Genomic DNA, 16,829 nt, shown 5'->3' with positions numbered 1-16,829 from the left:
CGATTAATCGGTTAATCTATAGATTATTTTTTCGATTAATCTATAGATTATTTTTCCTTTTACCGATTATTTTTTTATTCAAAATGAAGATGAAAAAATAAATGTAGGCCCGTTTTTTCAAAAGGCATGGCTTTTATTTACAAAAAAAAGAAGTATGGCCACTCAGTCAACATTGACAACAACATGACTAAATATTCTGTAACAATGTAAACATTTAAAACTTTTAACAATTAACAAAATTAAAAGTAGCTTATTTGCTTTTTAATGTGCAAATATAAAAGTCAACATCCAGTGCAAATCTTAATATTCTGCAATAGTATAAGCATTTCAAAAGTAAAAGTATTGCTTATTTTGCTTTAAAATGTGCAAAAATAAAGATAAACATCCAATACAAAAAAGTGCAAAACGAAATATTCTGTAACAACAGTGTAAACATTTCAACAAAAGTGAAAGTATTGCTTATTTGCTGAAATGTGCAAAAATAAAGATAAACATCCAATACAAAAAAGTGTCAATCTAAATATTCTGGAGCACTGTAAACATTAAGTATTGCTTTTAAAATGTGCAAAATAAACATCCAGTCCAACACAGTACACAATAACCAATTCTACTCATTCCAGTGAGTGTCTAACAGTTGTAATGAAGAAAGGTCAGCATGTCTACATGCTTTGGTTCTTTTCTTGTTTACAATATTCCCAGCAGCTGAAAATAGGCGCTCAGAAGGGGTCGATGTGGCTGGAACTGAGAGCTAATTAGCCTTCACTTCAAGCCAGGATTGCGAGTGAGCTGAGCTGCAGTTTAAGTTTCTAGAAGCTCAACTGGCTCATAGTGATGTTACTAGTAGTTGACTGGGAGGTGTTTATTATCATTTGGAGAGAGTCCGCTGCCTGATGCTCACCTGCTAAACACCTATCTGCTCCACGCTGAAGCGCTGACTACATGCGCTCTGAATACGCACTGCTGATTGGCTGACAATGCTTCGTGTGTACCAATCAGATGGTTGTGTGGGTGGGACAATGCTGCGTGCTGAGACAGAGGCAGACGGAGCAAAGCAGCTTGTTAAGACTTTAGCTTTAGCTTAGAAACTCGTTCGGTACACCCCCGTACCGAACCGAAAGCCCCGTACCGAAACGGTTCAATACAAAACACGTACCGTTACACCCCTAGCAGATACAAATGACACATTCATGTTTTTGTGTAATGATGACAACGTATGCTCGCGCGGACGATTGACTAGTTGATGGTTTTCTTTTCAAATGTTCGTTCATAGCCGTTGTGCTGCTATGAAAGGCCATTTACGCTCGACACAGTGTGCATACAACAACATTATTAGGCCGTTTATTGAAATACTCCCACACTTTTGACCACTTTTGGCATGCTTTTCCCCCCTCGCTCGCACCGCTCGCATCGTCTTCTTTGATCGTCTGCTTTGCGCTTCGCCATGACGGTAGTGTGACGTAAATATGCGACGCGTCGACGCACAAAAACGGCGTTGACGTATTTACGTAACTGATGACGTCGACTACGTCGACGCGTCGTTTCAGCCTTAATGATATCATATTTTGTTTCATTATTAGAGATGATTAAAGTGTAAATATATGTAATTGCACGCAGTACATTTATTTTTGTAATACATTTATTAAGAAAAGATAAATTACTTTATTTACACATATTATTTCCACGCTTTCTGGGGCCACACAAATGGATGTGGGGGGCCAGATCTGGCCCTGGGGCCTTGAGTTTGACACCTGTGTTCTACACTGTCAGTAATCAGGTCAATGCATACATCGGCGCAAGTATGAGTGAGGAGACTCCGACTGTTGTGCTCGCTGCAAATTTTACCTCAAAATACACTCAGATGAGACTTTAGATAACACTGTTATCAAGTTTTGAGCAAACAAATGACATCAAATAAAACATATTAAAAAGTTCTGTTACGCCCGCCCTATGAAAAAGAAAACTTTTCCTGCCTTACCCCCAACTCTCCACAGCGACTATAAATAGTATAATTTGTCTATGTATTTGTTATAAGTGCACCACTGCATCCTAATTAACATTAACAACAAAGAATAACTTTGTCAACATTGTTTTTAGTCGGTAACAGAAAAGCCTTAAAGTGCATCAATTTGCCTGAAATAAAAATAAAAAAAGTAAACTTTATTTAAACTATAAAAATATTTTGACCGACTTGATCCATTTGATGCTTAACATTTTTAATAAATAATAAACACAATAAATACCAATAAAGTCAAATTGATCAGCAACATTAACCAGGAGCACAACATATAAAACACTTTACCATGCAACAAAAAATTTATAAAACAATTTTTGCTGATCCTTTAAAAAAAAAAAAAAAAATCAAAATAAGGAAGTCAGGATTAATGCCTACAATAAACACATTTATTGTTGCACAGCTTTTCAAAGCTGGATTTGCAGCGTGAAATTGCATGTTGCTAATATAGCCCCTAGAGAGACCCGCCCCACTATTTGACAAGAACTGCTAAATAACATTCTGACAATGAAATTGCATTTTTGTCAAAATATTGTGGTCTTTTTTTAAAGTTAATTATAAATAATGCACAAGTATTTTACTGCGATTAATCAAAATGCAAATGTGTGATTAATCTGATTTACAAATGTCATCTTTTGACAGCACATACATACATACATACATACATGCACCGAATAAGTATTTGATCCTCTGCTGATATGGACAAAAAATGATTGTGGGTTTATTGTAACTGAAAGAGACATGTTAAAAAAAAGTGTATACATAATTTCGTAATTATGATCCCAAAAACAGGCACTTTAAATTGGAATTTAGAATTATTTGTGGTTGTAGCATTTTTTGCAATCAAGTTATTTGTTTGAGTTATTTTTTTAATAATATTTTTATTTCTAAATGATTGGACGGTAATAAATCAGATTCTGATGTTTTTACTGGTGCTGTCAAATGACTATTTTTTTAATCAGATTAATCACACTTTTGAATTCAGATTAACCATGATTAATCAACCTAAATCACTTGCTTACATAATTTAAATTGACATAATAAAAAGACCCTAGTATTTTAACAAAATTGAAATTTTATTGTTGAAATGTCACATTTCTTTGCTCAAAAGCTGGTAACAGTTTTATCTAAAGTCATGTCAGGGTGTGTTTTGAAGTGAAATTTCCACACCAGTTGATCACTGACCGGATAACGACCCACGCCGCCTTTCAGGTCACCATCCGCGGTTAAGGTAAAGGGGCATGTGTGGTCAAAATAAAATGTGGGATTAATCTGCATCTATAAATGATTAATGCGATAATGATTTGTGATTCATTGTATGAGTTAATGACATCACTTTGACAGCCCTGTTTTTTACATCTTTTTTCAAACAAAATGCATTTCTCTGATTAGGGCAGGGGTCGGTAATCCAAAACGTTGAAAGAGCCATATTGGACCAAAAATACAAAAAACAAATCTGTCTGGAGCCGCAAAAAATGAAAAGCCGTATATAAGTGTTATAATGAAAGCACCACATGATGTAAGCGTCTATATTAGCTATAATAGCCTACTATCAAAATGACTATGTGTCGCAGGCTGAAGCAAATCTTCGTTGACAGAAATGTTGAAATGTAATATTTATTCTACATATTTTTACAACATTAGAAACCATTAGTAAATCAGAGGCTACTCAGAAGGTGAGATAACTCCTGGAAATGACTGGCTTTTAATGGCCAAAGGTATAGATGTGTGTGTCCAAGTTAAAGGAAACGACACGCCGTCTTCTTTTAATAGATCTATTACAAACATTGGCAAGCTAGGTAACGTTTGCTGTGGTCTGGAACAACATGGCACACAAACAACTATCTGAAATGCAGCCAATATTACATACAGATTATGTGTCATGAGACATGCAAATATAAATTAAATATACAGAGAACATAAATGAAGGAAATTAAATGAGCTCAAATATACCTACAAATGAGGTATAATGACGCAATATGTACATACAGATAGCCTAAATAGCATGTTAGCATTGATTAGCTTGCAGTCATGCACTGACCAAATATGTCTGATTAGCACCCCAACAAGTCAATAACATCAACACAGCGCACCTTTTTGCATTCGCGCACAGCATAAAACTTTTGGTGGACAAAACGAGACAAAGAAGGAGTGGAAGATATCACATGTAAACAAACTGTTGCGTCACAGTCTACACTATGGTGAGTTCAGGAAACGCCAAAATTAGAAGGACAAAACATTGTTCACCAAATAGTCTCATCAGTGAAGCATACACACAAACATATTAAACAGTGGGCTTTCTAACAATTGGGAAGGTTTGTGTCACATTTGTCTTCAAACAAAAAACATACTAAAACAAAAACATTATTTTCCCCCATCTTTTTCCATTTTCAATCCTTTTTTAAAAATGTTCCAGGGAGCCAATAGGGCGGCACTAAAGAGCCGCATGTTGCTGACCCCCGGATTAGGGGGTGCTTAGCTGAAAAAAAGATTGACAACCTCTGATTTAGAGTGCAATTTAATGAAAATGATTTAAAGTGTCGTGTCTTCACCACATGATGGCGGTGTTGCCTTTTTTCACTCTCACTCAAACTGACTTGTTTTTATTAATGTGAAAAGAGCCAGGATGAAGAATCTCAAATTATAACAGAAGTGGACCTGTTCATCTCCACTAAAGCTGTCAAAGTGCTGAATGCGGACACACAGGTGAGGGTGACAGCACGTGTGTGTGTCGTGTTCGTCAATAACGGCGATGTGACTCTTGTTGTCCCTGCAGGAGACGATGATGGACAGCACCTTGCGGACTATTTCCTACATCGCTGACATAGGCAGCATCGTGGTTCTGATGGCCCGCAGACGCTTGTCTCAGGCCTCGTCGCTGGAGGATTTCTCTGAACCTGCGGAGTCCGGCGGTGAAGGGAGTAGTCAGTATGGGATGATCTGCTACGTCTTTGAGTCGGAGGACGTAAGTATGACATTCTGAGTTACTTCCGAAATGTCATTTTATCAGAACGTTTTGGACCGTTGACTGGAAAGGTTCTAGCTCGGAATAGTTTGGTGTGAAAGACCTGTCAGTGTCGTTAAGCACCTTTTGGGTTGGACTAGACCAGGTCTTAACCAGTGGCGGGCCGTGCATTTCCCACCTAGGCCTTCAGTGATGTCCAGTGTCCAATGATTACCTCTCAAAATACCATCATTTATGTCACCACATGACCATTGCTGGAGAAATACTATACAGGAACACATTTACTGTCCATTGAGCCACATCAACAGTGTACAAAACGGGTTATTTTCTGGCGCATTTAAAAATAAAAAAACCCGCATCAGCAATTAAAACATATCTTATGTGGTATTGTCAAAATTAAAATTACAAAAAACATATTAAACATGAAAAAAAAAATAAAAATTATCTGAACTCACAATCTGTAGAACCCATTCGAGCTTCCGGGGTTGGCCGACATGGTCTCACAGGATGTAGTTTCTCTTTAAATATCCTTCTTGAAAATGGCCTTGCAAATATATATGTTGTCTTGTCTAATCATAAAAGATGCAGACGAGGCGTGTTGGCTGAGTTCTTAAAGTTTACACCACAGCGTCCTCATCAAAAACATCCCGCTGCCAGCATGGCTACATTGAACAACCTAAACGGGGCTACTGCGCTTCACTACTGTGGCATGCTGGGTAATAGAGTTCTTATGTTACCGAGCTCATAACATCACTATATATGTCTGCCTTAGGCCATCTAGGAGGCCTTACTGACAACAACTCGTGATCTGATTGGCTATCCCAACTGTCTATCAACTGCATGTGTCCGTTCACTTACAGTGCACAGACGCCTGCATTGTTGATTCTGAAGGCTCTAGGCAGATTTCGTACAGCATGGCAACATAAGCTAGCTAAACTCTGATTGGATAAAAAACTCTATAATCTAAAAACAACAGCGCCGGAAGGAGCATAATATGACATGAAGAGAATAAGAATAATTTTTGATATTTAGGGAAAGTAAATAAAAAAATACTTTTATCTTTAATTATGATCATGATTTCTGGTTATGTTAGGCCAGCAGAGAAGGCTTTGCTGGCCCTGACGGCACACCACTAGTCTTAACGTAATCCAGGTGAACGACCCCCAAACTGATGGAGGGGAGACCCCTATTTATATATCTTGTAAAAAAAAACTTGGTGTTTGATATTAAGCTGGTCATAATGGTACCTTGTTATTGTGCAATACTAAGATCTTTAAATAATAGCAGTAGTGCCGCTAATAACTCGTTGGAAAATACAGCGCTAATCACTAGCTGGCATCTGGTGCGCTAATAGCTAGCTGACAACTAAAGCACTAATCGCTAGCTGGCAACTCGTCCGCAAAGCGCTAGTTGGCAAAAGGGGCACTAGTGGCTATCTGGCAACTAGTGGGCTAATCGCTAGCTTTCGTAAATGCTAACATGAATACAATAATTTAGCTGTTTTACGTTTTTATTTTAAAACTTCAAGGTACAGTGAGTAGGGTGTGTATGCCAATGCTATTTATAAAAACCACTACAGTGTGATGGCTCAATGTAATATATAAATAATATATACAGTATACCATATTTTCCGGACCATAGGGCGCACTGGATTATAAGGCGCACTGCCAATGAATGGTCTATTTTTGATCTTTTTTCATACAAAAGGCGCACCGGATTATAAATGATAAAATGATAAATGGGTTATACTTGTATAGCGCTTTTCTACCTTCAAGGTACTCAAAGCGCTTTGACAGTATTTCCACATCCACCCATTCACACACACATTCACACACTGATGGTGGGAGCTGCCATGCAAGGCGCTACCAGCAGCCATCAGGAGCAAGGGTGAAGTGTCTTGCCCAAGGACACAACGGACGTGACTAGGATGGTAGAAGGTGGGGATTGAACCCCAGTAACCAGCAACACTCCGATTGCTGACACGGCCACTCTACCAACTTCGCCATAAAGGGGTCATATTATTATTTTTTTAAACTGTAAAGCACTTCCTTGTGGTCTACACAACATGTAATGGTGGTTCTTTGGTCAAAATTTTGCATAGATTATGTTTTACAGATCATCTTTAAGCTGCTTTCTTATTTACGTGGCTCACCTTCGACCGCGTCTTTTCTCCGCGTCATCTTTGTTGTAGCGGTGTAGCGTGCAAGGACGGGAGTGGAATAGGGGGCAAAAGAAGGAGCGAACTGTTTTAATGACATTCAGACTTTACTTGAATCAATAACAGAGCAGCATCTCCTCATCCGGAAACAACCACACCGGAAATGTGTCCCGTGAAAAACCGTCCAACCATCCTCTTTAATAACTAAAGTTCTTTGGGTGAATAATGTAAACTCACTACACCGGTATGTTTTAGCGCTTTGATAGCCAGTCTACTGACAGATATAAGTAAAAACTTTACACTACTTTATATTAGAAATGGCAACAGCGGAGGGTGAATGTCCAATAACAAGAAGATAGAGAAAAAGAAGAAGCTTATCGACTATCAATCAATCAATGTTTAATTATATAGCCCTAAATCACGAGTGTCTCAAAGGGCTGACAATGGTGTTGGCACGTACTACAAAGACGGACCCGCACAATTTTTCAGGATTTACACAGATCCCAAATACAGATCAGCAGGTACCAGAAGGTAAGAAAAGTTGCTTTTGCATAATATTGCGAAACAAAACGCCAGATAATATGTCTTACCTTATACACACACCATAATAATACTCGTATGTTGAAGCACAGTACAATTCATCAAGCTACACCCCCGCTACCACCAAACCCCGCCCCCCCCAACCCTTCAATCAACACAATATTTTACGACCCCCCTTAGTACTATCCCGGAACCACCCCGTTGAAGACCTCTGGACTAGTTAAAAACCCAACATCTTGGTCAATGCTGTTATAGCTGCAACATCATGTTTTCTTCCACAGTCACTTATTTCCCTGTGGTGTTTTTTTCTTCTTTTCGGGCTGTTGTGATGTGGAGGCCCCTTTTTGCTGAGTAGTCGTTTTCCCCTTCTTACAGGCCCAGCTCATCGCACAGTCCATTGGTCAGGCGTTCAGCGTGGCCTACAGAGAGTTCCTGCGAGCCAACGGAATCAATCCCACAGACTTAAGCCAGAAACAATACAGCGACATAATCAACTCCCAGGAAATGTACCACGACGACCTGGTCCATTTCTCAAACTCCGACAACTGCAAAGAGGTGTGGCCAAAAGAGACGCTCTTCAAGTGTCAAACCTCACGTCGCTGAAATACGTCAAAACACATCTTGTGTGTTGTAGTTGTGCGTGGAGAAACAGAAAGGCGAGAACCTCGGGGTTGTGATTGTTGAGTCCGGCTGGGGCTCCATTCTGCCCACCGTCATCCTGGCCGGCATGCTGAACAGCGGCCCGGCAGCTCGTTCTGGAAAACTCAGCGTCGGTGATCAGATTATGTCCATCAATGACACCAGCCTGGTGGGGCTGCCATTGGCCACCTGTCAGGGCATCATCAAGGTACCACACGCTTGATGCATGTTTGGGACATTTGTTGTACAAACCCCGTTTCCATATGAGTTGGGAAATTGTATTAGATGTAAATATAAACGGAATACAATGATTTTCAAATCATTTTCAACCCATATTCAGTTGAATATGCTACAAAGACAACATATTTGATGTTCAAACTCATAAACATTTTTTTTGTGTGCAAATAATCATTAACGTTAGAATTTGATGCCAGCAACACGTGACAAAGAAGTTGGGAAAGGTGGCAATAAATACTGATAAAGTTGAGGAATGCTCATCAAACACTTATTTGGAACATCCCACAGGTGAACAGGCAAATTGGGAACAGGTGGGTGCCATGATTGGGTATAAAAGTAGATTCCATGAAATGCTCAGTCATTCACAAACAAGGATGGGGCGAGGGTCACCACTTTGTCAACAAATGCGTGAGCAAATTGTTGAATAGTTTAAGAAAAACCTTTCTCAACCAGCTATTGCAAGGAATTTAGGGATTTCACCATCTACGGTCCGTAATATCATCAAAGGGTTCAGAGAATCAGGAGAAATCACTGCACATAACATTGAATGCCCGGGACCTTGGATCCTTCAGGCGGTGCTGCATCAAAAACCGACATCAGTGTGTAAAGGATATCACCACATGGGCTCAGGAACACTTCAGAAAAACCACTGTCAGTAACTACAGTTGGTCGCTACATCTGTAAGTGCAAGTTAAAACTCTCCTATGCAAGGCGAAAACCGTTTATCAACAACACCCAGAAACGCCGTCGGCTTCGTTGAGCCTGAGCTCATCTAAGATGGACTGATACAAAGTGGAAAAGTGTTCTGTGGTCTGACGAGTCCACATTTCAAATTTCTTTTGGAAACTGTGGACGTCATGTCCTCCGGACCAAAGAGGAAAAGAACCATCCGGATTGTTATAAGCGCAAAGTTGAAAAGCCAGCATCTGTGATGGTATGGGGGTGTAAAGACATGGGTAGCTTATACATCTGTGAAGGCGCCATTAATGCTGAAAGGTACATACAGGTTTTGGAGCAACATATGTTGCCATCCAAGCAACGTTACCATGGACGCCCCTGCTTATTTCAGCAAGACAATGCCAAGCCACGTGTTACATCAACGTGGCTTCATAGTAAAAGAGTGCGGGTACTAGACTGGCCTGCCTGTAGTCCAGACCTGTCTCCCATTGAAAATGTGTGGCGCATTATGAAGCCACAATGGAGACCCCCGGACTGTTGAACAACTTAAGCTGTACATCAAGCAAGAATGGGAAAGAATTCCACCTGAGAAGCTTAAAAAATGTGTTTCCTCAGTTCCCAAACGTTTACTGAGTATTGATAAAAGGAAAGGCCATGTAACACAGTGGTGAACATGCCCTTTCCCAACTACTTTGGCACGTGTTACAGCCATGAAATTCAAAGTTAATTATTATTTGCAAAAAAAAATAAAGTTTATGAGTTTGAACATCAAATATCTTGTCTTTGTAGTGCATTCAGTTGAATATGGGTTGAAAAGGATTTGCAAATCATTGTATTCCGTTTATATTTACATCTAACACAATTTCCCAACTCATATGGAAACGGGGTTTGTATAATGTAGCTGACCTTCCTCTTATTTGATCTGGAAATGTACAAATTCAGCAATTTTTACCGAGGAAAATGTTAAAAATAAATTGGAATCTTAGTCGGGTGGTTAGCATGTTAGCCTCACAGCCAGGGGATTGAATCGACAGCGTCTCTTCTGGTTGCAGCCAAATAAGCACATTTTGCTTTTCAAGACGCTATTAATCAATTCCACTCCGGCCGCAGCTATTTATTATTTTAGTAATCGAGTAATCTATCGATTAATTTGTTCGATTAATCGAGTAATAGAATAAAACCTAGCCTCAATGCGCCTTTTAGTTAAAATAAACAAGGATTTTCTAATTACCTTTCTTGTTTCTTCTTATAAATGCACGTAACATTGTAATTGCACTTTTACCATTGGAGCATCACTATATGTTACTTATATTTGGGAAATAAAAAAAAAAAGCCTAAAACCACGTTATTGATAATAAATGACCAAATTAAATAAAAAAAACTTTCTGGTAAAGTATGATAAATTAAGTGACATTGTATCCAACAATTTAACACAATTGTAGGAATGGTGTTTGATTTCTCCACAAACAGCTTGTTGGCATTACCATACAAACTGTAGATGCTAACATGTCCTCACATGTGATTCAATAAAACATTTGTTATTCAAGTCAAACAGACTGTGTTAGCTACAAAAATAGACTTTGACCTTGTTTCCGTTTGTTTGCTGCTCTTAAATAATGCTAGATGCTTTCTGGTAATGTGCTGCATTATTCATGTAGTGATATCGTAAAATGCCAACTCTGTTTGACACCAAACATTTCACTACAATATCTTGACTTTTTTCAATTTGAAATGATCGCAAAACCTCGCTCGTCTTCTTTAGGCCCTTTGCTCTCTTTCCACCTTCTTGTTGTTTTTCTTCGAGACATCTCTCTTGGTACTCTTAAATAATGCTTGATGCTTTCTGGTAATGTGCTGCATTATACATGTAATGATATCGTAAATATATTTCCTAATCGAATAAATCGATGAATCGTTCAACCAATTTTTGAACCCTAATACTTTCTTGCCATTTAATACACATATAAGTATCTCCTAAAAAAAACAGCTCTAATTTGATGTGCATTGTCTTCCAGGGTCTGAAGAATCAGCTAAAAGTAAAGCTGAGTATCGTAAGCTGCCCACCTGTCACCACTGTCCTCATCAAGCGGCCTGATCTTAAATTCCAGCTTGGCTTCAGTGTTCAAAATGGCATTGTGAGTTTTCAAACTAACTGGATGATGGGACAATCATACACACAATTTATCCTAATTTATATGTATTTTTTAGATCTGCAGCCTAATGCGAGGCGGCATCGCTGAGAGAGGCGGTGTTCGCGTCGGACACAGAATCATTGAAATTAACGGTCAAAGCGTGGTTGCCATGGCACATGAGAAGATCGTACAAACTTTGTCTGTGTCAGTGGGTGAGGTAAGAGATTGTCGTCACAGTACAATGTGCAATAACGACAGCGACTTTAAAACTGGTGTAATGTGCTCCTGCCCTCTGGTCCTCGTCAGCACGCGTGCAGCTGAGATTTGTAATAATTGTAGAGTTGTAATATTATTTTTGGGAAGGTCAAGGAGCAGGGCAATACATTAGTTTAAACAACAGGAAATAAAAGCGGGCAGACTTTGGCTACATTGACCTATGTTTGTAATATTTTTATTATGCGGGATAAAAGTTAGCTCAAAATCAAAAATCACACCCACATTTTTTTATAGACTTTGTTGGTTTAAAATCTTGTAATTATGGTAAAAGTGTCTATTCTGGTCTTCAGAGCCTATAACTAAAACCTCTGTTTTAGTCACTGCCCTCCATGACTTGATGTCTACAATGCAGTTGAAAAGGAGATCTATTGGTCATGTGTCATCAGGAGACACGGCAATGTACAACTGTGTATCATCAGTGTAACTGCGGAAACCGATGCCGTGTCTCCTGACTACATCCCCAAGAGGGAGCATATAGAGATTAAAAAGAATGGGACCTAAAATTGAGTTAAAGTTAAGTTAAAGTACCAATGATTGTCTCACACACACTAGGTGTGGTGAAATTTGTCCTCTGCATTTGACCCATCCCCTTGTTCACCCCCTGGGGGGTGAGGGGAGCAGTGGGCAGCAGCGGGCCGCGCCCGGGAATAATTTTTGGTGATTTAACCCCCAATTCCAACCCTTGATGCTGAGTGCCAAGCAGGGAGGTAATGGGTCCCATTTTTATAGTCTTTGGTATGACTCGGCCGGGGTTTGAACTCACAACCTACCGATCTCAGGGCGGACACTCTAACCACTAGGCCACTGAGTAGGTGCCTTGAGGGACCCCACTTCTTAACTCATGGGTTCCTGAGGAACATGCATCCATTCATACATAAAAACATCTGTATGTGAGGTAAGATCGAAACCAGTTAAAAACAGGACCAGATAGGCCTACCAGTTTTTTAGGTCTATTTATGTGATGGTCTACACTCTACTGTATCAAAAGCAGTGCTTAGATCCAGCAGAACTAACACTGTGAGATTTGTATTATCTATTTTCCATCTGATACCATTTAACATTTTTAAAAGTGCTATCTCAGTACTGTGGTTCATCCTAAAACCAGACTGTTTCGAAAATGTTATTTCTATTTAAAAAGTTATTGACTTGGTTAAAAAAATGTTATTCTAAAGTTTTACTCAAGAACTGTAGTTTGGATACAGGTTGGTAGTTATTAAAAACATTTGGGTCGAAGCTGCTCTTCTTCAGCTTCAGAAGCGGCAGGAAAGACCCATGTCTGAAGAGAATAGTTAATAATAGTTAAAAGCTGTTCCTCAAAGAATCCATAAAGTGATTCATAAAGTGATGTGGGAATCGGATTTAAAAGGCATGTTGTTGGATTTAGAAGAAAACTTGCTCAAGTGTCCTTGCATCAACAAGGACGAAACTCTCCAGTGTTTTCTCAGGCAAGGACAACAGATCAGGTGTGTTAAAAGATAAAACTAGTTGTGTTTGGAGATCAGATCTGATGTCCTTGATCTTGATTGATTGATTGATTGAAACTTTTATTAGTAGATTGCACAGTACAGTACATATTCCGTACAATTGACCACTAAATGGTAACACCCGAATAAGTTTTTCAACTTGTTTAAGTCGGGGTCCACTTAAATTGATTCATGATACAGATATATACTATTTTCATAATACAGTCATCACACAAGATAATCATCAGAGTATATACATTGAATTATTTACATTATTTACAATCCGGGGTGTAGGGTATGGAGGGGCGGGGGGTTTAGGATTGGTTGGTATCAACACTTCGGTCATCAACAATTGCATCATCAGAGAAATTGACATTGGAGCAGTGTAGGACTGACTTTCAGATTCAGATTCAGAGCTTTATTTGTCCATTCTTAACATGTACAAGACACATAAGAACTGAAATTACATTTTCGGCACAATCCCGCTAAGAGCAGACATACGTTACAGGGAGACAAGACGGGACCGCCAACGGATCAGCCACTTAGGGCGCTCCTTAAAAAGGTGGGAAAAAGGTGACATTGGGGAAGGGGGGGAGAGTAAAAAAAATATCAGTCTGAGGCTGGACCCTCAGGAATGGTCCAGACTGAGTCCGAGGAAAAAACCTCACATAGCATGGCACACATAAACATGGTACATGTAATCACAACAACTCGCAACAGAGTCATCCAACAGGACTTTGGAGGCCGGCAGCTGCTGTTTAGCGCTACTCAGCCCCCACAACCCCGGAGGAATTAAGCAGTGGTGAAGGCGTTGATTTGGGGAGGGGTGTGTGCGTGCATGTATGCCCAATTAACTTGGGTGAGATGTTGGAATTGTCTTTATGGGCCGAGGCCGGCCCCAAGAGTTCAAGAGTTCAAGAGTCCGACCCAGGTGCTTTTGAAAAAAAAGGGAAAGGTCAAAAGCGTCCATCTTTGAGGAGTCCTCAGGGGAGTGTTTTCAAACAGCCTGTTCCTCAAGGCCATTCGGTTGGTAGGATATGTACAGCAGGTAGTGGACACAGAGAGAGAGATCAGAAAGTATACGAAAAAGTGTCTACATTTGATTATTTACACTTGATTATTTTCATTTGATTATTTACAATCCGAAGAGTTATGTTGTGGAAGGGAGGGGAGGGTGTTAGTTTAGGGTTGAAGTTGCCTGGAGGTGTTGTTTTAGTGCGGTTTTGAAGGAGGATAGAGATGCCCTTTCTTTTACACCTGTTGGGAGTGCATTCCACATTGATGTGGCAAAGAAAGAGAATGAGTTAAGACCTTTGTTAGATCGGAATCTGGGTTTAACGTGGTTAGTGGAGCTCCCCCTGGTGTTGTGGTTATGGCGGTCATTTACGTTAAGGAAGTAGTTTGACATGTACTTCGGTATCAAGGAGGTGTAGCGGATTTTATAGACTAGGCTCAGCACAAGTTGTTTTACTCTGTCCTCCACCCTGAGCCAGCCCACTTTGGAGAAGTGGGTAGGAGTGAGGTGTGATCTGGGGTGGAGGTCTAGAAGTAACCTGACTAGCTTGTTCTGGGATGTTTGGAGTCTAGATTTTAGGGTTTTGGACATTCCCGCTAGAATCTTCATGGTGCTTTTGTTGACCAGAGAGGAGATTCTATAGAGAAATCTCGTTCGTTGGTTGACCTTTTTGATTACCTTGGTTGCCATTTTATCACAGGAAAGATTAGCCTCTAGAATGGAACCTAGGTAGGTGACCTCATCTTTCCTGGTGATAACAATGTCACCCACTTTTATAGTGAAGTCATTGACTTTCTTAATGTTGATGTGGGACCCAAATAGGATGGATTGCGTTTTACCCAAGTGTATGGATAGTTCTGAAGTTGTTTGCAAAGTCATCGCAAAGGGTGTCAGATGGTGTTTAAAAAGTTTGATTCAAATGTGTCCTTGTTAAATTAGCAAAAGTGGAGACGAGTAACCGGGGGTTGCTGTTATGGTCCGTGGTGAGTTGGGAGTTATGTGAATTCTAGACTGTTTGTAGATATTGAGTTGTTGATGTAAAATCTGATAATGTATGGTTCATTTTGATTTCCTCGATCTCCTCTCTGCACTTCTGCAATTTCTTTTTAGTCAACATAATTCCTTGTTGTTTCTCCACAGGGTGTAGGGTTTTGTTTTGATTGATTTTTGTTAAAAGTGGAGCTACTGAGTCCAGAGTTGATTTTAGTTTACTGTTAAAATGATCAACAATATTGTCACATGATGCTGGTAAAATTCCAGCCGGAGCGTTCAGTAAAATATCAATACAATTGGCAGCCACTTCAGAAGATAGGTAGTGTTTCCTCACTGCCGGTTAAGACTGGTGATATTAAAAACACACAATAGTGGTCAGACAGCAACAGGGGACACCCCAACGAAGAGACCATGGCTTATGACCAAGTCCAGAGTGTGTCGTCTGTTGCGAGTTGGCTGTGGGATGTGCTGCTTAAAATCAGTCATCACATGTAAACTAAAATAATCACCAGTGATTAAAATCCTGCTATAGGAGGTATGGATGAATGATAAAAGTTCGGAAAATCCACTTATAAAAGAGGAAAAGTGTCATATTTAATATGAAATATTAGACAGAACAAAGAGGGAAACAAAACTATCTGGTGAGACACAAAGCTGCTTCCCAAATGAGTGATCATTTAACAAGATTCTGAGTAATTGAAATACTGTATTTTTCGGACTATAAGGCACACTTAAAATCCTTTCATTGTCTCAAAACTCGACAGTGCGCCTTATAACCTGGTGCACCTAATGTACAGAATAATTTTGGATGTGCTAACCGACCTTGAAGCTATTTTATTTGGTACATGGTGTAATAAGTGTGACCAGTAGATGGCAGTCACACATAAGAGATACGTGTAGACTGCAATATGATGGCAGACACACATAAGAGATACGTGTAGACTGCCATATGACTCAAGAAAACAACACCAAAATGTTATATGTTCCATTGAAAATATAGAACATTACACACAGTTCTAAAACATCTATCAAAATGTTTTAGTACGACTTGGTAAGCTATGAAGCCGCACCGCTTGATGGATTGTACTGTGCTTCAACATACAAGTATTATTATGGTGTGTGTATAAGGTAAGACATATTATCTGGCGTTTTGTTTCGCAATATTATGCAAAAGCAACTTTTCTTACCTTCTGGTATCCGCTGATCTGTATTTGGGATCTGCATAAATCCTGAAAATTTGTGCGCGTCTGCCTTCGTAGTCCCTGCCGACGCCGTAGTCGATAAGCTTCTTCTTTTTCTCTGTCTTCTTGTTATATGACATTCATCCTCCAATGTTGCCATTTCTAATATAAAGTAGTGGAAAGTTCTTATTATATCTGTCAGTAAACTCGCCATGAAAGCGCTAAAACATACCGGTGTAGTGAGTTTACATTATTCACCCAAGGAAATTTAGTTATTAGAGTTCCGGTCGGACGGTTTTTCACGGGACACATTTCTGGCGTTGTTATTGCACTAGTGAGCCACGGATGAGGAGATGCTGCTCCGTTATTGATTGAAGTAAAGTCTGAATGTCATTAAAACAGTTAGCTCCATCTTTTGACACGTCTTCCACTCCCGTCCTTGCACGCTACACTGCTACAACAAAGATGACGGGGAGAAGACGCTGCCGAAGGTGAACCACGTAAAAAAGACTGCCCACAAAACGGCACATCCTGAAGTGAC

The 16,829-nt window shown here is 39.7% G+C and overlaps 1 protein-coding gene across 3 annotated transcripts in view; it reads left to right on the top strand.

Moving 5' to 3' along the window:
* Nucleotides 1-16,829, top strand: part of apba2a (amyloid beta (A4) precursor protein-binding, family A, member 2a) — a 38,875-nt gene that overhangs the window by 20,951 nt on the left and 1,095 nt on the right. For all 3 annotated transcript variants that reach the window (XM_062035785.1, XM_062035786.1, XM_062035784.1), the window contains exons 6-11: nucleotides 4,631-4,717; nucleotides 4,788-4,976; nucleotides 8,050-8,229; nucleotides 8,309-8,521; nucleotides 11,244-11,363; nucleotides 11,437-11,577. In XM_062035785.1, the coding sequence (XP_061891769.1) occupies nucleotides 4,631-4,717; nucleotides 4,788-4,976; nucleotides 8,050-8,229; nucleotides 8,309-8,521; nucleotides 11,244-11,363; nucleotides 11,437-11,577 (930 nt within the window). The remainder of the gene's footprint in view (nucleotides 1-4,630; nucleotides 4,718-4,787; nucleotides 4,977-8,049; nucleotides 8,230-8,308; nucleotides 8,522-11,243; nucleotides 11,364-11,436; nucleotides 11,578-16,829) is intronic.

This window comes from Entelurus aequoreus, linkage group LG24, assembly GCF_033978785.1.
Source record: "Entelurus aequoreus isolate RoL-2023_Sb linkage group LG24, RoL_Eaeq_v1.1, whole genome shotgun sequence".
NCBI classification, from domain to species: Eukaryota; Metazoa; Chordata; class Actinopteri; order Syngnathiformes; family Syngnathidae; genus Entelurus; species Entelurus aequoreus.
Note: the sequence above shows the minus strand (reverse complement) of the source record. Positions and strands in the feature narration are given on the sequence as shown.